The sequence below is a fragment of the Budorcas taxicolor genome, chromosome 18, assembly GCF_023091745.1.
Source record: "Budorcas taxicolor isolate Tak-1 chromosome 18, Takin1.1, whole genome shotgun sequence".
Classification (NCBI taxonomy): domain Eukaryota; kingdom Metazoa; phylum Chordata; class Mammalia; order Artiodactyla; family Bovidae; genus Budorcas; species Budorcas taxicolor.
Window position 1 is genome coordinate 52,389,802 of NC_068927.1, and position 24,128 is coordinate 52,413,929.

Genomic DNA, 24,128 nt, shown 5'->3' on the forward strand with positions numbered 1-24,128 from the left:
GTGTTTGGGGTGTAGAGCGTAGAGGGAACCGTGGCTGTCGCCCCCATGTGCTGCAGCCCACCAGCGTCTTCTGTCCATGGGATCCTCCAGGCAAGAACACTAGAGCAGGTTACCATTTCCTCCTCCAGGGGATCTTCCCCACCCGGGGGTGGAACACAGACGTGGCTCCTGTGTCACCTGCATTGCAGGTGGATTCTTTTACCACTGAGTCGCCTGGGGAGCCCCGTACCCTAGGTTTTATGTGGTTAAAAAGGTTGAGAAAGCCAAACGCTGAGAAACCAGACACTGGATTTGCAGCCAGAAGGAGGTCCTTGGTGTCTCCTCTTCCCCTCTTTGTTTCTCTCTTGCTCTGGCCTGGCCCTCTGTCGCCATGTCTCCATGTCTCCCTCTGTCTCGTGGCCCCTCTGTTTTTTCCCCCTGCGATGGGCCAGGTCAGGGATCAGGCCTCTGGGTGCCTGGCACGGGGAGGAGGATCAGGCAGCCCTATGTGGAGTGTGGGGTTCTCTCCTGGGCCAGGAAAGGGTCCCCGGGGTGGGAACAGAGAGGAGGAAGCAAGCGCCTGAATCTGCGATCTCCTCCTGCCCCTCACAGTGTGTCAGATCCTGCCCAAGGGGGTTGTGTCTGTCCTGGGACCCTCCTCCAGCCCCGCGTCTGCCTCCACCGTGAGCCATATCTGTGGAGAGAAGGAGGTGAGAGGCGAGCCTGGGGTGGGGGGCGGGTCCCTGGAGGCTGAGGGCCGGGGAGGGGGAGCAGGATGGAAGCACAAGCTCTTCTCTCTTTAGATCCCCCACATCAAGGTGGGTCCCGAGGAGACGCCCCGCCTTCAGTACCTCCGCTTCGCGTCCGTCAGCTTGTACCCCAGTAACGAGGACGTCAGCCTGGCCGTCTCCCGGATCCTCAAGTCCTTCAACTACCCCTCGGCCAGCCTCATCTGCGCCAAGGCCGAGTGTGAGGGAGAACGGTTTCTTTATTTCATTTTCACTTATGTGATTTTGTTGGCCACGCCTTGAGCCTTGAGGGATCTTAGTTCCCCGACCAGGGGTCAAACCTGGGCCCTTGGCGGTGAGAATGCGGAGCCCTAGCCGCTGGACTGCCAGGGAATACCCATGAGGGAGGAGGATGGGAGGCTTTGTTTTCTGTTTCCCCAAACTCCTCTTCCCAAGAGATCTAGTCTCTCACAGTCGTTGGTGCCCCCTGGTTGTAAGGTCTGGGGGAGTCAGACACAGTCTCTCCTTGTCCTTGCATCCCTTTCCCTTTAGGAACCCGGATCTCTGGTTCCATAGAGCTTCTCACTTCCCCACCCCCAAAGAGACCATCTAATGCGCAGATAATCACTAGGCATGGCTCAGAGCAGGACCCCTGGAGGTCCCAGCGTTTCCTCGGTGAGCAATGCTAGGCTCCGTCCCTGACTTCCTGGAGCTCTGGGGCCACTGGGCCACACGGTGGTTGAGCGGTTGTGATTCAGAGTGATGCGAGCTCTCAGGAGTTGAGCGGGCGGTGATCCTACTCTGGTCTGAGAGCCTCAGAGTCCTCCTCCCAGAGAAAGTGACCTCTGTGCTGGACCTGAAGGGTGGGGATGAGTTGAGGTGGGAGAGGAGGAAAGGCATGGGTACTGAGTAGAAAGCAAAGCAGAGGCAAGGCCCAGAGAGGCTCAAAGATGCCTCCTGTGCGGAAGTAATGAAGCAGGACCCGGAGGTGGGGCTCTGTCGCTCCGGGCCTGTGTTTTATCCTGAAGATTATGTGCTAAATCGCTGTCATGTCTGACTCTTTTGTGACCCCATGGACTGTAGCCTGCCAGGCTCCTCTGTCCATGGGATTTCCCAGGCAAGAATACTGGAGTGGGTTGCCATTTCCTCCTCCGGGGGATCATCCCCACCCAGGGATGGAACACAGACGTGTCTCCTGCATTGCAGGTGGATTCTTCACCCGTTGAGACATCAGGGAAGCCCAGTGATGGAGGGTGGGGAAAGGACCCACGCCAGGCAGGGTAGTATGTCACAGGAAGGGTGCTCTGGGCCCTTTGGCTGCCTAGAGAGCAGACTTGGAGAGGGACAGGAGATGTGGCAGGAAGACCCCCCAGAGGTGGGGAGGGATGGTCTTGGTTAGGCCTCAGGTGGTGGCAGGGGCCGGAGGGGCCAGAATGGATCTGAGGAGCATCGTGAGGGAAGGTCAGAGGGGTCATGGACGGTGACCAGGTCCTGCCCGTGGAGGAAGGGACAGTCAGTTCTGGGGCACACGGTGGGTTTGACATGTCCTTGAGACAGTCAAGTGCGGATGTCTAGGGGGCTGGTGGGCCTGTGGGTGTGCAGCTGGAGAGAGAGGACCGCGCTCAGTCACCTCCAGGAAGTCCTCTTTCGTAAGGTATTTCCTGCATACTTGCCGTGGTCCAGACATTCTTCTTGGTCTTAGGGATCAGGCTGTGCATGAGCCAGGCCAGGGGTCTCCGCCCTTGTCAGAGCTAATGAGAGGAGCCAGGAGGTGAACATAGAGAAGATGTAGTCCAGTCAGCAGTGTTGAGTCCTGTGGACAGGAACTTCCCTGGCGGTCCAGTGGCTAAGACTCGAGTTTCCAATACAGCATCTGTGGGTTCAATCCCTGATTGGGGAACTGGGACCCCATGTTGCACAGCAGAGCCAAAAAAAAAGTATGTGTGTGTGTGTGTGTGTGTGTATGTGTGCGTGTGAACATAAAGTCCTGTGGATAAATAGAGGAAGATGACAGGAACTGGGAGAGCTGGGGCAAGGAGTGGTATTTGAAATGGGCTGGTGGGCTTGGACCTTGTTGAGGAAGTGACATTTGAGTAGAGATCTGAAGGTGGTGAGGGAGGGAGCTGAGTGGGGATCTGGAGAAGAGCGTTCCAGGCAGAGGGGACAGCAAGCAAGGAGGCCACCGGGTGTGTGTGTGTGTGTGTGTGTGTGCGTGCGTGTGTGTGCGTGTGAACGAGGAGGCCAGCATGGCTGAGAGTGAGTGAGAGGAGCTGAGGTCAGGGAGATGAGGCACGTGGGCAGATGGAGTGGGGCCTTGGAGGCGGTGAGGACTTTGGCCTTCACTCTGAACACATGAGAAGGCGTCGGAGGGTTTGGAACAGACGGGGACACACCTGCTCACAGCAGTTCTGGCTGCTGCCCGGGGAACAGGCTCTCCCGGGGGTGCGGAGCGGGTGCGGCCTTTGTAACAGGCAGGAGATGGCAGCGGCCTGGGCCAGGGCGGTGATGGTGGCTCGGCGCCACAGGGTATGCTTTGAAACTCGAGCCTGGGTGGATTGGGCGCTGATGTGAGACGGAGAGGAAGCCAGGCTGCCATCAAACGTTTTGGCCTGAGCGCCTGGCCGGCTGGAGTTTGTGCGCTGACAGCCAGAGACTGGCGGTTTGGCGAGAAGAGCAGATTGCGGCTCTGCACGTGCGAAGTGTGCGTGCCTGCGACGCAGCCCCTTGGGGGCAGAAAGGTGGCAGGAGACGGGCATGTGGAGGTCAGGGGAGGTCCTGGCCCAGCGCCCCAAGAGAGCCAGCTGCGCTCTGGACAGCTGCCCTGCATCCTCTCCCTAGCTATCCCGTGCCAGGGAGGAGGGAGCAGCCGCTCCCATCTGGGCGCATGGAGGGGCTCTAACCCAGGGCCCCTTCCATCCCTCAGGCCTGCTGCGATTGGAGGAGCTGGTGCGTGGCTTCCTCATCTCCAAGGAGACGCTGTCTGTGAGGATGCTGGATGACAGCCGGGACCCCACGCCACTGCTCAAGGAGATCCGTGACGACAAAGTGTCCACCATCATCATCGACGCCAACGCATCCATCTCCCACCTCATTCTCCGTAAGGTGGGTCCCTCCCGGCCCCATCTCTGGTTCCCTGCAGGGTCAGGAGCAGAAACATGGGGTGACAGAGGAAGTCAGCTGAGGCCCTCAGCGGTCGCGTGGTGGTCCGGATCCCCGCTTCCCACGTGCAAACACCAACCAGGAAGTTCTGTCCCTTCTTGCTTGCACCCCTGGTTGGATCCTGGACAGTTGCCTCCCCTTTTTGAGAGTACATCCTATCTCAATGGATTGCCACTAGGGTTAATGAGGGAATGGTGGGGAGGCACCCGGATGGCCCCTGGCCCAGGATAGATGTTGGCATACTGGCAGTGCCCTGTGGTGTTTACTGAGTGCTTGTCCTGCTCTGTGTTGGGGTGTTTGCGTGTCTTCTTTAATTTGGCTCTTGGGAATTAGCTGGTGGTCCAGTGGTTAAGGTTCCACACTTCCACCGTAGGGAACATGGGTTCGATCTCTGGTTGGAGAATTAGTATTCCACAAGCTGCACAGCTCAGCCAAAAAAAAAAATTATATAGGTTTCCTAGGTGGCACTAGTGGTGACACAACCTAGGGAAGAACCCCCCCTGGCAATGCAGGAGATGTAAGAAAGGCGGGTTTAATCCCTGGGTCAGGAAGATCCCCTGGAGGAGGGCATGGCAACCCAGTCCAGTATTCTTGCCTGGAGAACCCCATGAACAGAGGAGCCTGATGGGCTACAGTCCATGGGGTCACAAGGAGATGAACATGACTGAAGGGACTTAGCATAGCACAACATATATATATATATATATATCTGGCTCTCATCCCACCCTGCAGGGCAGCTATGATACCATTTTGTGAATGAAGAAGCAGGGGTTCAGGGGCAGAGATGGACTGGCTCAAGGCCACCCGCGATGGGCCAGCCCCAGGACCTTCCCCTCCCACCCCAGGGCCCTCCAAGTTCCACCCACCAGTGAGCCACATTCATTAATCATTCATTGTTCCCTGCTCTTAATTTTCCTTATAATCTAATCTGTATTATTTATTTTTCTCCAGCTTTTAAAAAATTAAAACCATATGTCATTGTTGAGTATAGCTTCTAGGAAGGAAGTGTGACAGAATCCACGGGGCTCTTGAGGCAAGTGTCTGAGAGAAAAGATTTTGGGTTCTCAAGGCAGGCAGGGCAGGCCTGGGCCGGGGTCCCAGCCCCTCCTGTGTGAGCCGGGTGACCAGTAATCACCTTCCTCTCCGGCCCGCACTTTCCTGTCCTGGAAGGGGCTATAACCACGCGCTAACAGCTCCTGCCATGCAGGAAATGCAGGCTGGTGCCATTTCCTGTTCTAATGATCAGAGCGGGACAGAACTGGGCACTGCTGGCTTGAGATGTCTTCTAACTTTGTTCTGCTTGAAGACTGTGAGAAAGGGGGCTCACAACGTGACTCTTGAGAGTTACTTATTTATTTTTTATTTTCTAAATTTTTTTCTTTTTTGGCCATGCTGCGAGGCAGGTGGGCTCTTAGATTTGCCCCTGCAGTGGAAGCGCAGAGTCCTGACCACTGGACCTCTAGGGAATTCCCCCAAATCTTGAGATTTAAATGGGCATCCTTTCATGGCAAAGTGCTTCTAAAGATGGCAAGGCGTAGTTTTTCTGACCTGTGACCAGGCTGAGCCCTACGCATTAGCAGCCCCAAACTTGGCTTTGGGGCAACCTGGGGGTTAAAGTTAAGGTTACCTACCCCGCCTCTACCCTTTTCCCGTCTCTCTCTGTCCCTGGGTGTCTCTTACTGTTTCCCACGGGGTGTCTCTCAGCTTCTTCCCATTGCTGCCTCCTCTGTTCTCCAGGCCTCAGAGCTGGGAATGACCTCAGCATTTTACAAGTACATCCTCACCACCATGGTGCGTATCCCCTGCAGCCCCCACCCGCCTCTGCCCCAGGCGGGCCCGCCCCAGCCTCACGCCCTCTTCTTGGCCCCAGGACTTCCCCATCCTGCACTTGGACGGGGTCGTGGAGGACTCCTCCAACATCCTGGGCTTCTCCATGTTCAACACCTCGCACCCCTTCTATCCTGAGTTCGTGCGCAGCCTCAACATGTCCTGGAGGGAGAACTGTGAAGCCAGCACCTACCCCGGCCCTGCGGTGAGCTCACGCCTTCCTCTCTGCACACAGACACTTCTGGGGCCCCTTCAGGCTTAGGGCGATCATGCTCAGAACCCCCAGTACCCCTCTTGCTTTCTGAGTTCATCTAGGAGGCCTCACGGTGCAGCCCTGGGGTTCAGTCTGACACATTTCTTCCTCTCCACCTGCTCCAGCCACACCTCCAGGTGCCCCAGCACACGCACACCGCAGGGCCTTTGCGCTTGCTCTTCCTGCTGCTCTGCATGCACATCCCCAGGGAGCTCGCGATTCACTCCCTCACCACCAAGTTCCTGCTCAAACGCTCCCCTATTTTAAAAATGGCCAACTACCGGCTATTTGCAATGCGAGAGGCCCGGTTCCATCTCTGGGTCGGGATGATCCCCTGGAGAAGGAAATGGCAACCCACTCCAGTATTCTTGCCTGGAGAATCCCATGGACAGAAGAGCCTGGAGGGCTACAGTCCATGGGGTCGCAGAGAGTCAGACACGACTGAGTGACTAACACACACCCACTGTTTAGCCCCCTTCCTTGCTGGGTTTTTCTCCATAGCACCTGTCTTTGCTTATCTAACCACCCCGTGGCTTGCTGTATGTTGTGCTTAGATGTATTTATAGGGATTTAGGTTGTAAGTTCCACGAGGGCAGGGGTTTCTGTCTGTTTTGTTCGTTATTGTATCCCCACACCTAAAACCAGGCTCAGGGTAGATGTCTGAAAATGTGCTGAATAAATGCACAAAAGATGCACACTTAACGTGTATTTGTTCGCAGACATCTAGTCAGACACCAGGGTGCCGAGAAGACACATCTCTGTGCACAGAAACTCACACAGACCCCAAGCCACGCGTTCAGACGTGTGCATGCAGGGCCCTCACGCACATACACGGACGGATGCACATCCGTCTGCACCCTGCACCTACCGACACCACACGGCTACTCAGACCGTCACACCCAACCTGCTGAGACACGTTCTCCCAGATTCTCCCATATACATCCCCTGAGCTCACGGACACAGCCCAGCGGCCTCTGCGTGTCGAGCCCTCACTGAGTGCCAGGTGCTGTTTTGAGCTCTTTGCATGCGTTCTCTCCCTGGAACCCCACATAAGCACTTGTTACCTTTACTTTTACCAGGGAGGAAGTGGAGATTTGGGGAGGGGTGTGGACTCAGCTCTCTGCAGGAAATGTTAATAGCAGAGCCAGGCCTCTAGCTCGGAGTCGCCTGCCACCCAGCCCCAGGCTCATGACCGTTATGCCCTCCTGTTTTCCTGCACGTGACGCCCCTCCCCCCACCTATAGACAGATATGCACGTTTGTCCAGCCCCGCCCACATAAGTGTGTCCCTGGACACACTCAGACAGGGTCTGTGGCTGTCTCCCTTCCCCTTCTCCATGACCCCGTGTCAGCCACACAGACGCATGGATTCCTATGCCCACGAACCTCCCCGCTGTGGGGGTGACAACTGGCCGTCCAGGCAAACCCTCTTGGATGTGCCCTTCCCAAGACACATGCCACACAGGACAAGCTGCCCTGACAACGGCTTGGGCAGCCTGCTTGCCCTTCCCCCTGCTATCTCCGACCCCTGAGAAACCCCTCCTCGCTCCTGACCTCATGATTTTACATTCCTGGAGAGAGCAATGTCTGAGGGCTTGGGGATAAACACCATGGAGCTTCGCGCCTCCCTTGGCTGAACTCCGTCTTTCCCATCCCTCCGTTCCCCAGCTATCGGCTGCCCTGATGTTTGATGCCGTGCATGTGGTGGTGAGCGCCGTCCGGGAGCTGAACCGCAGCCAGGAGATCGGCGTGAAGCCGCTGGCCTGTACGTCGGCCAACATTTGGCCCCATGGGACCAGCCTCATGAACTACCTGCGCATGGTGAGCCCGGAGCGGGGTGGGCCGCGGGGGCGGCAGCCTGCCTCGGGCACGGGGGGCACTCACTGTGTCCCCCCCGCACCCCGCTCCCTGCGCCTCCAACCCACTTCCCCGCCTCCTTGCTCCCTTTGGCCCCGCCTTCCTCTGTCTATGCTGTTCTCCTCCTTCTCGCCCTGTCTCTCTGTCTCACCTCCTCTCCGTTCACCTGTGGTCCTTCCTGGTCCCTCTCCCTCTCTCTCTGTCATCTCCTCCCTCTGGGCCCCTGCCACCCCTCCCTCTGCCCTCCTCCCGCCCTGCTAGGTAGAGTATGACGGGCTGACTGGGCGGGTTGAGTTCAACAGCAAAGGGCAGAGGACCAACTACACGCTGCGCATCTTGGAGAAGTCTCGGCAGGGCCACCGGGAGGTGAGCTTCCCCAGGGCAATGCTGGGGGGCCTTGATGGGGTGGGGGGCGAGGGTAGGGCAGGGCCTGAGGGCTGAGGCATCCTCAGGAGAGGGGTGCCCGTGCTGACAGCGCCCTCTCTGCCTCAGATCGGGGTGTGGTACTCTAACCGGACGCTGGCCATGAATGCCACCACCCTGGACATCAACCTGTCGCAGACACTGGCCAACAAGACGCTGGTGGTTACGACCATCCTGGTGAGTGGCCCTCGCGGGGGTGGGCCGTGGATACAGCGGCCTCTGCTGAGTGGTACCCCCGCCCGGTCCTAGTGAGGAGGCGGGATGCATTGCCAGGGCTGGCCCAACACCCAGAACAGGGGAGGTGTCACCCGGGCACCCGACGACCCCTGATTGTGGACAAGATGTCACCCGCCTGATTGCTGCTGGAGCCTCAGCAGGCACAGACTCTGACCTTAGAGCCAGGTCCAGCCCCAGGAGCTGCCAGCCTGCCAATGCCTGGCAGAGACGGGAACTGCTGTCAGCACGAGCATTCCACTGGCACCAGAGGCAGGGCCTTGCACGGTGCCCGGCCCAGGGTGGGTCCCCGTGAATCACCATCGCGGGAGAGGTCATTTTGCCACATTTGCCTTCTGAGCATATTGACACACACCAGCTTACTTGATATCCATCTTGAAGAGGCTCAGAGAGGTGAAGCAACTTGGCCAGGTCACACAGCAAGTGTAAGGCATGGCCAAGACGGATGCCACGTCTCTGAATCTCCACAGCCTGGGTCTCAAGCACTGTGCTCTGAAGGTCCAGTCCTCCCCTTTCTGAGCCCTGGCACGATCATGGTCCTGTAGCCCCTGGGGTCCTACGTTTTGCCAGGTCAGAGACCAGGGAGCCTTTGTGTGTCAGTGAGGGTTTCTGAACCTGCTTTCACATCAGGCACCGTGCTAGGCCCTGGAAGGTGTCACTCTTTAAACCTCTCAGCTGCTCGGTGAGGTCTGTCCTGTCTTTCTCCTTTTGACAGTCAGGAAACAGTTTACAGGCTGGGTCCTGGCTGGAGCTGAGGGACATACTTGGAATCCCTCCCGTGTCCCCTGAACCCTCTGCCTTGTGCCAGGAGGTCAGGGAGGGGAGATGCTCAGGACCTGGGGAGCAAGAGGGTGCCCCGAGCTGCTGGGCTTCGGAGCACCCGGGTCCCTGGCCAGGTGGTATCTGTTGTCTGGGGGGAGCTCCCCAGTCACTGTGAGCTGGGCCGGCCGATGGCTATGGATGCTGAGCTTGGGAGGATTACACGGGTTCCACAGGATGGCAGAGGCCCCTAAAGCAGTGCGTCACATGCTGAGCCATTCCCTTGGTCCCTGGGGAACTCCTGACCTAGTGTGGGCCTTGTGTCCCTCTGGAGAAGGGCCAGCAAGCCTGCTGGGGAGGGACAGATGGCCTGCAGACGGGAAACCAGACGCTTCCTAACAGCCTCACCGAGGGGCCCTGAGGGCCAGGCCAGGCTGACTGGGAGAAGGAGTACCTCCTTGCAAATGTGGAAGCAGAGTGCACTACAGAGGTTGCCTGGGGTTCTGGGTGGGGAGCAAGGGCAGACGTCAGGGCGGGGATGTCAGGAGAGCACAGCCATGACCTGGGGGGCTTCCGGCCTCTTCCCACACTTGTCTCCCCTTTTCCCCAGGGCCCCTGAGCCCATGTTGCCCTCTCCCTAACCTTCATTTTTCTTGTGATGGAGTCATTCATTGGCTCATTCATTCTACAAATATTTACTGAAGCTGCACCAGATGTGATACAAATCCCAGAGGCACTGGGATGAGTCACAGGTGGGCTCGTGGTCTCTCTGTCCTCGAGTGGCCCCGGGGAGGGGATCCCAGTCTGATGAAGGAGGCGGACCTGGACACAATCGTTCCCAACCAGGGTGCTAAGGGGGCCCCACAGAAAGGAGGGGCTGCCTGAACTTTCAAAAGCCTGAGGAAGGAAGGCTTCACAGAGGAGGTGGCATTAGATGGGGCTTTAGAAGCTGTGTAGGAGTTGGGTGCACAGAGGAGGGGGCCTGGCCTCCCAGGCAGCAGGAACTCCCAAGAGGAGGGGCCTCAGGAAGTGTTTGCCAGGTTGGATGTGGAGGCAGCAGCCTCAGTGTGCCCCTTCATTCACGAACTTTCTCAGACTCATGTTTCTGGGCAGGGCCTGTGCCGGGCACTTGGCAACACAGATGTGAGTCAGCCTGGGTGCCGGCAGGAGGGGCACGAAGTTGTCAGGACCTGTCTTATTTCCCGCTCTGGTCCCCAGGGCTTGGGATGGTGCCTGGCACCCAGCGAACATGGAGGAGTGGTGAACGCTGACAGGTGGGGAGGGGCCTCTGAAGAGCTTAGTCATGCTCATTCTGTACCTTGGAGGGGTTGCCCTGGTGGCTCAGCGGTCAAGAATCCACCTGTAATGCAGGAGATGCAGGTTTGATCCCTGGGTTGGGAAGATCCCCTTGAGGAGGGCACAGTAACCCACTCCAGGATTCTTGCTTGGAGAATCCCATGGACAGAGGAGCCTGGCAGGCTACAGAGTCCAATGTGACTGAAGTGGCTGGCATGGACCTTGGAGACTGTTAAACCAGAAGGGACGGGGCCAGATCTGGATGTTTGGAAAAGCTGGGCCCTGAGGGAGACTGCAGGAGAGAGGTGCTCCAGGTCAGATGGGAGGATGAGGCTTGAGCTGGGCTGGGGCTGTGGAGATGGAGGGACCTGATGTGGGGTGCTGATGGGCTGGGCTGAGGGAAGGAGCAGGAGGAGGTCCTTGATGGGGGTGGAGGCTGGGGTTATCCCCAGGGTGGGGCCCACATGTCTGAAGCTGAGAGATCAGGCTGGTGCCAAGACTGAAGGAGGTCCCACAGGGAAGCTGGGGGTGTGGGACAAGTCCCAGGGGATGATGCCGTGCTGGGCCATCCCAGAGAGTTTCCTCCTTTCCTGGCATTCCTTTTCATTAAGGCATGACATCTTATCTTGCTCTTTGGTTTTCTGGGGTCAGACAGGCCTCACTTGCATTCCTGACTTCACCTGGACCTCAGTGTCTGACTCTCTAGGTTCCATACCTTCATCTGTAAATGGGTCTAATAGTCCCACCTTGAAAGGCTGTGGGAGGATTGCGTGAGATCAGAGGACCCCCCTGGCAGAGGGTCCTGCTGGCAAAACGTGCTGAGCATGTGGGAATCCCTTTTTTCTCCTGACCTGGTATCCTCAATAAGAATAGCAACTGAGACTTCCCTGGCGGTTCAGTGGTTATGACTCCAAACTTCCATTGCAAGAGGGATGGGTTCAGTCCCTAGTGAGGGAACTAAGATCCCAGCTCAAACAAGCCACCTGGCATGGCTTCCCCCCCAAAAAGAGTAGCAATCATCATGCCCAGAGTCTTGAGCTGTGTGCTGAGAGTCCTTTGCTGGTGTTACTCTGTGTTCATGGCAGTCCTGAGGCTGGTACCATCGTGACTCCCAATCTTCAGACAAAAATAAGGCACAGGAGGTTTAGGGGACATGAGTGGCCCAACTGGAAGATGGCAGGGCCCACGTGTCTCTACCTTGAACCACAACACGTCGATTTCTGCTTCTTTCCAAGCCTTCACTTCTGTTCTAGACCTGGCCCAGCTGTCTCTACACTTGGTGACCAGGGTGGGTCTCTTCTCTCTGTTCTCAGCTTCCTCCTGTAAAATGAGGGAATTAAAATGTTCATGACAGAGTGAAGGGTGGTGGGCTACATCAAGGTTCTTTAAACTGAGCTTCAGGAAGTCATGGATATGGAGTTGGGTCCTGGCTTCAGGAAAGGGTCGAGGCAAGCAGCTTGTGAAGAATTTTCCAGAACCCATCCTACTTTAACATTTTTGGTTTTAGTTTCAAGGGATTTTTTCCCCCTAGCAGTGTAACATGCGTACAGAAACTTTCACAAATCATGAGCGTACTGATCAGTGAATTTTCAATAACTGAGCACATTGTGGGGCCAGCCTTCCACATGCCCCGTCAGGTCTATAACTGCTGCCACGGCCTCAACTTTTATCACCACAGAGTAGATTTGCCTGCTTTGAACTTCACATAAATGGCATCATATTCTGTATTCTCTCTTGTGCATACGTTTGTGAGATTCACCAACTTTGCTGCCAATGGCTTAGTCTCGTTGTGGTCTAGTCGCAAAGTCATGTCCGACTCATTGCGACCCCATGGACTGTAGCCCGCCAGGCTCCTCTGTCCATGGGATTCTCCAGGCCAGAATACTGGAGTGGGTTGCCGTTTTCTTTTCCAGGGGATCTTCCTGGACCAGGGAACAATGTCTCCTGCTTGGCAGGCAGATTCTTTACCACTGAACCACCAGGGAAGCCTTTAGTGTTGTTACATGTTGTGTTACGTGAACAAACCTCGGTTTAGTTACCCCCCGAATTGATGGGTGTTGGAGCTGTTCCTAGTTCTTTTGCTGCTGTGGATACTCTGCCACATGCCTTTTGGTGAACGGATGGAGATTCCTGTCGAGTGTATAGGCAGGAGAAGAGTTGTTGGGGTTTGTAGCTTCTGCAGATACTAACAAAGCATCTTCCTAAGCCATGGTACCCATCTCCATTCCCACCCATGGTGTATGAAGGAGGATTCCAGTCGCTACTCACTTCTGCCGGTGCTGAGTGCAGAAAGCCGCGGACCCTATTGTGATTTTCATGTACATCTCCTTAATGGTCAGGGAAGTTGACCGCTTTTCATTTATTGCCTATTTGGAATCTCCTTTTGGGAGGTCCCTGCTCAAAGCTTTCTGTATATTCAGAAATTTGAGATATCTGACCTTTTTATTGATTTGTAATGTATTTGTGTATTCTGGATATAAGTTCTTTGTCGGAAGATGCATTGCAGAGACCTTCTCCCACTTTGTGACTTTCCTTTTCACTCTCGGAGGTTTGTTTTTTCTTTTTTTCAGCCGCACTTGTGTGGCTTTGGGAATCTTAGTTCCCTGAACAGAGATCAAACCCGGGCCGTTGGCAGTGAAAGCGTGGAGTCCTAACCACTCAACCACCAGGGAATTCTCCTCAGAGGTATCTTTTGAGGAAAAGATTTTTATTTTCCTAAAGTCCATTTTATCCATTTTTTCCCCCTTTCTGCTTAATGCTTTTAGAGTTTAAGAATTCCTGGGACTTCCCTGGTGGTCCAGTGATTAAGACCCTGCATTTCCACTGTAGAGGGTGTGGGTTTGATCCCTGGTTGGGGAACTAAGATCCAACATGTGGTAAGGCATGGGCAAAAAAAAAAAAAAAGACTTCTCTGCCTACCCCGAGATCATAAAGCTCTTTTCCCGTATGTTTCTTTGTAGTAATTTTGTCTTTTACGTTTAGATCTACAGTCCACCTAGAATTGATTTTTATGTATCATGTGAGGAGGAGTGATCAGAATACTTTTTTTCCATATGGATGTTTTATAGAAAGGCATCATTTATCAAAATGTTCATTCTTTCTCTTTTTGCTACAGTCTTACCCTTGTCATAAATCATGCATGCTTGCATGCTAAGTTGCTTCAGTTGCATCTGACTCTGTGTGACCCTATGGACTGTAACCCGCCAGGCTCCTCTGTCCATGAGATTCTCCAGGCAAGAATAGGGGAGTGGGTTGCCATGCCCTCCTCCAGGGCATCTTCCCGACCCAGGGATTGAACCCACAACTCATGTCTCCTGCGCTGGCAGGCAGGTTACCACTAGCGCCACCTAAATCAAGTATACATTTACCTGTGGATGTACAAATTCTTCATTCTATTGTCTGTCTGTCTTTGCTCTACTACCACATTGCCTTAAAACACCACAGCTTTAAGTTGTGTTAAAGCTATGGTAAATCCTTCAGTCCTCATATTCTACTTTAGGATTGCTTTGGTTCTTTTGATCTTTTGCATTTCCATATACATTTACATATCATCTTTAAGATGTTTTAAATATTTTAAAATTAAAAATGTTAAACGGGGGGTGGGACAGAAGTTAATTAAATAGAATTAAATAGCATTCAATTTAATTCTCCATTAAATTGAATTCAAGGCTTGCAGGGTGGGTAAGGAGTGAAAAAAAATCTGTCTCTTTCCCTCTCCAGTCCCCATTTTCCCCCCATCCTCCCAGAAATATCTGAGCATATACAAGCACATCCCCACTCTTGCCTTCACAGAGAATAGCATATTGTACACGTTGTTCTGTAGCTTGTTTTTTTCCTCTTAATATATCTTATAGAACTTGTTATTTCAGTAGTTGCCTGGGATTCTTTGATGACATCAATAATCTTTTTAACCTGTTCCAAATTAGGCTGTCTCGGTCTTTGTTCCCGCTACAAGAAATGCTGCCATGACTCCCCTGGACCTGCATTTTTGTGTGCACGTGCATAGCCACTCGGGTGAATTCTTAGAATCGGACTTAGCAACATCCCACTGTCTGCAATGCTGGGTTTTCTGCAGGTTCTTTTTTGAAGGAGTCTGAAAGCCTTGGATTAGAGGCTCCTTCAGGCCCCCAGCTCTGATGGTCTGGGACTGCAGCTTGAACACTGGATCACTGTTTTCTGACCCTGAGTTCTGTTCCCAGGCCTCAGCCCTTATTTTTGGCTCTGTCAGTTCCCACCCTGATCCTGAGGCTTTGAACCCAAATCTACAGCCCAGATGCCCCAGTCTTGAATTGGGAGAGCGACCTGATGGAAGGAATGAGGGCTTTGGCGAGTACAGCAATGGGTTTCAAATCCAGCCTCTGCCCCATCTCCCCTTGCCACTGCCCTGCTTCGGCTATGTGACCTTGGGCAAGGCACTTGACTTCTCTGAACTTCAATTTCCTCCTCTGTATGTCAAGAGGACTGTACCAGAGCCTTCCAGCTCTAACACTTGCTTGTCTAGAGAATTCCTAATTTCTGATTCTCTGGCTTCAATACCTGGCCTTCCCTTCCCTCACCCCCGTCTCTGTATCTGGCTACTCTCTGATTCTGTCTACTTGAGTTTAGTCCGGCGCAGAGCTTAAGAGCAGAGCTGTGGACTCAGCCTGACTTGTCCATCTCAACCACTTACTACTTCACTTCTAGGGACCTGTGTCCTCATCTCTCAAATAGAGGTAATAATACCGACCTCCTACGCTGACAGAATAGCTGTCATACAGCAAGCCCACAAGAAATGCTAGCTGCCACAGCTATTATTAGCATTATCTCATCCCTACTCTCAGTTCTACAAGTTTGGATTTAGAAATGTGGCTTTGGAGAGAGAGAAAAGTACTGACTTCCCTCCACCCCATCTCCCCTCAGCTCAGGGGCTTTGCTGGGGTCCAGGAATCCAGTCTGTAGTATCTTATAGGTACCTTCTAGTACCTATCAGGCTTCCCTGGTGGTTCAGATGGTAAAGAGTCTGCCTGCGATGCAGAAGACCCAGGTTCGATCCCTGGGTGGGGAAGATCCCCTGGAGAAGGAAATGGCTACCCACTCCAGTATTCTTGCCTGGAGAATCCCATAGACAGAGGAGCCTGGTGGGCTACAGTCCTTGGGGTCAAGAAGAGTCAAACGTGACTGAGTGACTAACACTATAGTATCTACCACTGTATAACAAACTGCCCCCAAACCTGGAGGCTTCCAACAATAATGATTATTATTTCTCACAATGCTACGGGTCAACTGAACAGTTTTGTTTTTCTAATGTGGCCGCAGCATGCAGCTTGTGGGATATTAGTTCCCCGATCAGGAATTGAGCCAACACCCTCGATGGTGAAAACACAGAATCCTAAGCACTTGACCCCCAGAGGAGTCCCTAAAAGTGATGTATTGATTTACTTAATTATTTTTGACTGCATCTCAACACTTGTGGCATCTTTGTTCCCCAACCAGGGATCGAACCCAGACCCTTGGCAGGGAGAGTGCAGAGCCCTAACCACTGGACCACCAGGGAATTCCCTGAGCAGTTCTGCTGCTCTCACTGCGGTTGCGTGCAGCTGGTATCTAGGCTGGGCTGTTGGCCAGCATACCTCGGTCCATTCATCCCTACTCATCCTTCAGCAGGCTGGCCCAGGCTTCCTCACACTGAGGTCCCAAGAGGTCTGTCTGAGGACCCAGGCGCTGAAAGTCACACAGCACTACTTCCACCACACTCTGTTGGCCAAAGCAAGTCTTGAGGCCCGCTCAGACCCAAGAAGTGAGGAAATCCACTCTACCTCTTGACGGGAGGAGCTGCAGAATACTATGTGTCTACCTCAGAGCTCAGGAATTCTGTGTTGGATGAGAGGCAGCAGGATGACCTCTGTGAACCTCAGTTTCTTTCTTTTTTAGAAAAATTCATTCATTCATTAATTTTTGGCTGTGCTTGGTCTTCATTGCTGCACACACGTGGGCTTTCTCTAGCTGCAGCGAGCCGGGGCTACTCTAGTTGCAGTGCACAGGCTTCTCATTGTGGCGGCTTTTCTTGTTACAGAGCACGGCTCTAGAGTGCGGGTCAGTAGTTGCAGAGCTCAGGCTTAGTTGCCCCAGGGCATGTGGGATCTTCCTGGACCAGGGATCGAACCCTAGTCCACTGCACTGGCAGGTGGATTCCTGACCATTAGACCACCAGGGAAGTCCAAGCCTTAGTTTCCACATATGTAAAGTGAGTCTGAGGATACCACCCATGTCAGGTCGCTGTGAGGAAATAAAGTGATAAAATCCAGAGAACACACTCAGTGCAGGAGCTGGTACTCAGCAGGTGTTCAGTCCATATGGTAACCATTGTGGATATTATTGGCCAAGGTTCTTCTGGCTGGTTCCTAAGTCATAACTCCTTTTATTCCTAAGTCCAAGGTGACACTGTACAACCATTTAGACAATAACTGCACAGATAAATTTCCCTTTTGTTACCATCATCTTCCTATACCTCATCTTAGTAACACTTGGAATATTCTCTCTGCTTTTGTCTCATTTGGCACAATAAGAGTCAGTAAAGTCTGCTCAAACCCCTCAGAAATAAGCATCAGCATAGCAAAACGGCTGTAGGCCAGAGATTCCAAACTGTTAGGTGTTTGTGTAGCTTGCAAAGCATTAAAAAAAAAAGATGGTATTAGCATTTGAATTGTTGCTAACCTTTATAATCAGGAGATTTTACAAAACAACCTGGGTTTCCAAATTCTCTTAACATTGGACCATCTGGCATCTCAGGCCTGCTACTCTCATGACAGCGTTGGGCTGGAGCTAAATCCTGGTGGGGCACATCCTTGTGGCTCGTGAAGTCAGTTTAGTGGGTCGCTAACGATTGTGTAGAAAAATGAAACAGAGCAGGACAGAAAATATCAGGATACTTTGCCATAGTTGTAAGAAGGACTGCTTTGTGGAGCTAAGTGTAGTGACGCACATGCAGCTACAGTCACACAGGCGTATATGTGTATGACTTGGATTACAAGTAATATATCTCAAGGGGCATCCCACGTGGCACTAGGGGTAAAGAACCTAAGGCACGCAAGAAACGTGGGTTCCATCCCTGGGTCGGGAAGGTCCCTGGAGGAGGGCATGGCAACCCACTCCAGTATTCTTGCCTGGAGAATCCCATGGACAGAGGAGCCTGGTGGGCTACAGTCCATGAGGTCACAGCAACTGAGCACACGTGCACGCCATGCAGACTGATTCACTCGGGTTACCTGCCTTCCTCATAGCCATTTGCGCTTTTTTTTTAAATTGGCTGTGCTGCTTGGCTTGTGGAATCTTATTTCCCTGACCAGGGATTGAACCCAGGGCTATAGCAGTGAAGGTGCTGAGTCCTAACCACCGGACTGCCAGGGAAGTTCCCATTTGAACTTGAGATGAGCGAATGTTAACTTGGCTGTTGGAGATCAAACCAGCTCCCTGGGATCTGCTAGGGGCTGGCAGGTTCCCTGTGCTTTTTCCTTGGCTCTGAGTATTTATGTTTTTTAGTAGTTATTTATATTTTTTTGAGGTATAGTTGATCTACAGTGTTGTTAGTTTAGGTCTATAATACGGTGATCACGTTTTATACACACACACATATATATATTCTTTTTTTCAGCTTCTTCTCCCTTATAGATTATTACAAAATATGAGTATAGTTCCCTGGGCTGCAGAGTAGGTCCTTGTTGATTATCCATTTGTGGTGCTGGAGAAGACTCTTCAGAGTCCCTTGGACTGCAAGGAAATCAAATCAGCCAATCCTAAAGGAAATCAACCCTGAATATTTATTGGGCAGACTGATGCTGAAGCTGAAACTCCAGTACTTTGGTCACCTGATGGGAAGAGCTGACTCACTGGAAAAGACCCTGCCCTGATGCTGGGAAAGACTGAAAGCCAAAGGAGAAGGGGGCGACAGAGGATGAGATGGTTGGATGGCATTACCGACTCAGTAACATTGACTTTGCGCAAACTCCAGGAGACGGTGAAGGACACAGGAGCCTGGAGTACTGCAGTCCATGGGGTGGCAAAGAGTTGGACACCACTTAGCGACTAAACAACAACATGTTAATCCAAACCTCCTAATTTATCCACCCCCCCCCGCCCCAACCCTGCCCTGGCTCTGAGCATTAGTAAACAGGGGATGTAGGTAGGCCAGGACTCTGTCATCCCTGCTCTGCGAGCAGGTTCTGGAGCTAGCTGCCAGGCGTGGACTCTGGGACCCAGACGTCCCCTCGATACCCAGTCTCTGACCCCACTCCCTCTTCTCTCCTGCTTCCCCAGGAGAACCCGTACGTCATGCGCCGGCCCAACTTCCAGGCTCTGTCCGGAAACGAGCGCTTTGAGGGCTTCTGCGTGGACATGCTGCGGGAGCTGGCCGAGCTGCTGCGCTTCCGGTACCGCCTGCGGTTGGTGGAGGACGGGCTGTACGGGGCGCCCGAGCCCAACGGCTCCTGGACGGGCATGGTGGGCGAGCTCATCAACCGGGTACGGCGGGGCGGGGGCTGCGGAAGGGGCATGGGCTGGGTGAGGAGGGAGGGAGGGCAGCCAGTGGGGCCTCAGGACCAGGCTGGCATGTACACTAGGCACCAGCCCATGGTGTGCTGTGCCCGTGTGGCTGGTGAGCACCACGGGGCCAGCACCGGAAAGGGGACAGTGCATCATTTCCGGTGTCAAAGGCCATGCACATCACTTCCTGTGTCCGGCTTCCAGATGCTTCCCTCATGCCGCCTCGGCTTTGTCTTTGCTCAAAGCTCGGACGGGAAAGAATCTACCCGCAATGTGGGAGATCCCCTGGAGAAGGGAATGGCTATTCACTCCAGTATTCTTGCCTGGAAAACCCCATGGACGGAGGCTACAGTCCATGGGGTTTCGAAGAGTCGGACATGATTGAGCGACTAACAAAGACTTGAGTGAATGAAGGAGACGAGGAATCGGAACTGGAGGGACTGGACAACTGGAGGAGGTGGAGAAGGCTTCCTGTGGGAGGCGGAGCTAGGAGGGGCAGCCGGGGACTGCACCTCAGGTGCATTGTGCCCCAGCACTTGCTGGGAGGTGGACTTCGAGGCTGCCCATTGCTCTCGCAAGTCCACTCTTCCAGTAGATGTTTATTGAACATCTAGTGTGTGCCTTGCACCTTGCTAGGCCTAGGGTATAGTGAGGAGCCTAGGGGACCTGGACCCTGCTTCCGAGAGCTCAGGGCCCCATTGAGATGTAGAAAAACAAATGACCACAAGACAGAACTTTCCAGACTTCGAGGGGAAAAACTCAGAGGAGGGATCTAAAGGCTCCTGACCCAGCTGGGGATCTAGGGAGGGCTTCCTGGAAGAGGTGACACCCCAGCAGATTCCCAAAGAGTGTGAAATAGTCAGCTGGGTGAAGTGGGATTTGTGAGGAGGAGAACTTATTCGAAGGAGAAGAAATGGCATTTACAAACAGCTGGGTGGGGTGTATGTAAGAGAGAGAGGGATGTTTTCAGAAGAGCAGCTGGGCCCTGAACGTGGACAGGATGTGAGGGTAGGTGAGGAGGGGAGAGGATGGGCAGGTGGGAGGTGGTAGGCGAGGGTGCAGTGGAAAGACTATTTTGGAGTCAGGCCAACCCTGGTATGAGTGCTCTGGTGAGTCATTTCTCTCCTCTGCGCCTCAGTTTCCCCTTCCTAGGAGGGGGGCTAATGATAGCTGACAGGTCTGTAATGGGGGTTACAGACACACCACGCATGTTGCTGGTCATGTGTGATTCCTGAGTTCCTCTTTGTTTCTGGTTGCCCTGCGAGGCTTGAACAATCTGGGTTCCTCAACCAGGGATTGAACCCAGGGCCCAGCAGTGAAGGTGTGGAGTCCTAATCGCTGGACCACCAGGGAACTACTGGGTCTACCCTGTAGTTCCTTTTTCTCCCAGACACTAGAAGCTGCATGGGCAAATGCCCAGAAAAGGCAAACAGGTCCCTGGCTTAGGGCATGCCCAGGGCAGGTGTGTTGAGCAGGGACCTTTGGCCATAAACAGTCAGGGTGGCCTTGACATTGGACTTGGCAGAGGGCATTGGAGACTGTCACTTTGCTGTCTCTCTCATCCAGAATTCACTGCATGCAAGGCCCTGAATGCCACCAGGGTAAACTCGAAAAGGCCACTTTGCTTGACAAGGACGTTGATCCCTTAGGGCACTGATTTTCAAAAGCTGTTTTGACTGCAGAACCTTTTTTCCGATTGAAAGGGCCCTCAGAACCCTGGACAAAACAGTTGCTCTGGTGGAGAAGGAGGTGGGGGTGTCCCTCGGGGTCCTGGTGACTCAGTCTCCCCCGCCCCCGACCCCGGCCAACTCCAACTGGCAGGCCCGAGGCACTGTTCTGCAGGCACCAGCTGGTTGAAAGCTTCAGCCCTGGGTGGGTTTAAGAGTCTGAAGCCAGGACCTGAGGAGCCCAGAGGCAGAAGCTGGTGCCTTAATGCCCGCCTCACTGGCAGCCTTACCTGTGACCTCATTGCCACAGCCTCGTCCCCAGTCATGTAAACTCAGAGCTTTCTGTTCATCGGGGCCCCCAGAAATAAGATCCAGGAGAGTAACAACCGCAACCTCCCCCCCCCCCCCCCCCGCCCCGAACCAAAGTCACCGTCAACTGGACGCCTGTCCATTCATCAAGGAAGAAATCCTGTTTATAACTGTATGACCTTGGGCAAGAGTTTAACTCCTTGTGCCTTAGGACTTGGTGTGAAGGTGCCTGGAGTGAGCGGAGCAGGACTGGGAACTTTGCTGATTGGTGGCTGCTAATCAGAAAAGTTTATGCTCCTGGGTCCTCCTGGGTCTTGTTTGAATCTCTGCAGAGCATTTGTTGTGTGACGTTGGGCGAGTTATTTAATCTCCCTGTAAAACTGAAGAAATAACAGATGCTGGCGCATAGGGTCGTTGTGAGTGTAAAATGAGTTAATCCGTGTAGGGGCTTGGAACAGGGCCCTGCAAGTAGTGGGTGCTGGGTGCTGAATGCTCTTTCTATCGTTGTTAGTGTCATTCCTGCCAGCATGGACATCCATTCATGCATTCATCTGCCCTCCAGCCAGCTAGCATTTATTGAGTGCCTGCTGTATACCAGTAGGAAAAATCCCCTGATGCTGGCAAAGATTGAAGGCAAAAGGAAAAGAGGGCGGCAGAGGATGAGATGGTTAGATAGCATCATTGACTCTATGGACGTGAACTTGAGTGGGAGATGGTGGGGGACAGGGAAGTCTGGTGGGCTGCAGTCCACGGGGTTGCAAAGAGTTGGACATGACTTAGCAACTGAACAACAACAGCAACTGTAACCAGGTGCTGTGGTACACCCTGGGGATTCAGTGGCCTGGCTTTGCTCTTAGGGTTAAAGACTGGTCCTCAGCTGGCAGCCCATGGGATGCACCCCCTGCACACAAAGGGTTGAGCTGGCTTAAATGAGGAGACGGTCGTGGGGTGGGGAGTGGCAGGGGCTGCCAGAGGGTCTGTAGGGATGAAAGGGGAGGCTGGACAGGGCCTGGACTTGGTGACTGCCTGGGGTGAGGGACGGAGGAGAGAGGACATGAGTGCTCCTCCTGTTTCTGATTTGGGTAACTGGGCACCAGCGACGACATTTAGGGGAAGAACACTGGAGGAGCTGACTGTGCAAAGGATGGGCAGAGTTTGGCCTTGCCGAGGCTCATCTGCCTGCTGTGGGAGGCCAAGCACACTGAGCCTTACACAGACACTTCCCACTGTCTTCCTGGTGGCGGCAGCTGATGTTAGTGAACCTCACACTACGTGTCAGGAACTTTGCAAGTGTCACTTACTTCTGACAATCCTTCCTGGCCCAGACGATCACGCCCTCCTGCTGATGCGAGATCAGGGGCTCAACAGTGAAGGGACCGGCCCCCAACACGTAAGGCTGCAGATGGGTGCGTCTGACCCGAGGCCTTTCCAGACACTCGGCAGGTCCTTGGGAAGCCTGGAGTGGTCAGAGTGATGCTCACGCCATGCCAGGCCCTTGTCCGAACTTTATGAACTTAACACAACTCCTTGACTCCTCACAGCCAGCCACCCCTTTGAGGAAGGCCTGGTGTTAGCTCAGATTTCTGTAATGGGCAGAGTGAGGCACTCAGATACCATGCCCAGGGCACATGGCTGGTGACAGGCAGAGCCAGGGCTGGCACCCCGGCAGGCTGGCCCAGAGCTGACTGACTTCCAGAGGGAAAACAGCCCTGGGCACCAGCAGCCCCCCAACCACCCCTGGGCCAGGTGCAGGGCTCAGACGCCAGGCTCCAGTTATGGTCCATTTATTCCACCCAGTGGCCACTGCCGGAATTGGCTTTATCCCTGCTGTCACTGCCACGCTGTGAACTCAGCCCCGCCCCTCACCCACCTCCTCTGGGTCTCCCATCTCTCTCCATTCCAGTTTGTCCTCTAGAGTCGGACACTACTGAAGCGACTTAGCAGCAGCAGCAGGATTTTTCTAGGGGCTTCCCTGGTGGCTCAAATGGTAAAGAATCTGCCTGCAGTGCAGGAGACATGGGTTTAATCCCTGGGTTGGGAAGATCCCCTGGAGGAGGAAATGGCAACCCACTCCAGTATTCTTGCCTGGAGAATCCCATGGACAGAGGAGCTTGGTGGGCTACAGTCCATGGGGTGGCAGAGTCAGACACGACTGAGCGAGTAACACAATTTAGTTGTCACCTCCCCAGGCCTGGAGGCTAAACTCTGTGCACTTTGGTCTGGCACTTAAGAGATCAGGAAGCGAATTTCCAGGTGGAAATTAGCAGGCAGGAGGTGTGTGGGGGCGCCCTTAGAAACCTGCCTAATGAGGTGGCGTGTGGGAAAGAACTCATCTGCCAATGCAGGAGACGCAGGAGACCCAGGTTCCATCCCTGGGTGGGGAAGATCCCCTGAAGGAAGGCATGGCAACCCACTCCAGTATTCTTGCCTGGAGAGTCGAATGGACAGAGGAGCCTGGTCGGCTACAGTCCATGGGGTTGTAAAGAGTCAGACATGACTGAAGTGACTTAGCACGAGGGAGGGGAGGAGCAGGCTTGGGCAGAGAGGGAGGAGTTGAGCTGTCAGGCAGTCATGACCATCCTGCGGGCAGCTCTGGAGCTGGGGTGGCCATTAAAGATGTCCCCCTGAGGGAAGGGGCCAGGCTTTTATGCCCCCCACGGACAAATCACTGGAGAGGGGCTGTCCTCAGGGGATGTCAAGGGGCTTCTTCCACCTACAGAGCAAACAACCACCAACACCTAGGGCCATGAGTATCCTATCCTGCAGAAGGGTCCAGGCAGCCACCACTGTGTCCACAGCTGTGAGCTGGTCAGACCCCAGATGGAGCCGGCCTCAGATTGGAAGTGTTCCCACGTGATCTCTGACAAGCCACTTCATTTCTCTGATCTCAGTTTTCCCTCTTGAAATGGGAATGATGTTCCCTTTGTCACAGATTTGCGGGGAGTGGGCAAGGGGGGATTCAAGGTCCCAGGACAGAGCCTGGGTCACTGGGATCTTGCAGGTATGAAATTTGGGTGTGTTTTTGTTTGTTTTTTGTTATTCTTTCTGACCTCAATACGTGGCTTGAGGATCCTAGTTCCCCAAACAGGGATGGAACCCGGGCCCCGTGAGTGAAAGCACT

At 53.9% G+C, this 24,128-nt stretch overlaps 1 protein-coding gene and 1 non-coding gene across 2 annotated transcripts in view; both read left to right on the top strand.

Annotated features, from left to right (window-relative positions):
• The window catches only part of GRIK5 (glutamate ionotropic receptor kainate type subunit 5), a 58,754-nt gene that overhangs the window by 2,501 nt on the left and 32,125 nt on the right, over positions 1-24,128 (top strand). Inside the window, exons 3-11 of the mRNA XM_052655765.1 lie at positions 592-689; positions 783-948; positions 3,631-3,809; positions 5,604-5,657; positions 5,737-5,898; positions 7,614-7,766; positions 8,064-8,168; positions 8,295-8,402; positions 18,807-19,010. Coding sequence (XP_052511725.1) covers positions 592-689; positions 783-948; positions 3,631-3,809; positions 5,604-5,657; positions 5,737-5,898; positions 7,614-7,766; positions 8,064-8,168; positions 8,295-8,402; positions 18,807-19,010 — 1,229 coding nt within the window. The remainder of the gene's footprint in view (positions 1-591; positions 690-782; positions 949-3,630; positions 3,810-5,603; positions 5,658-5,736; positions 5,899-7,613; positions 7,767-8,063; positions 8,169-8,294; positions 8,403-18,806; positions 19,011-24,128) is intronic.
• On the top strand, positions 15,487-15,558 carry TRNAR-GCG (transfer RNA arginine (anticodon GCG)). Its single transcript has one exon. It is a non-coding gene; the product is annotated as a tRNA-Arg (tRNA).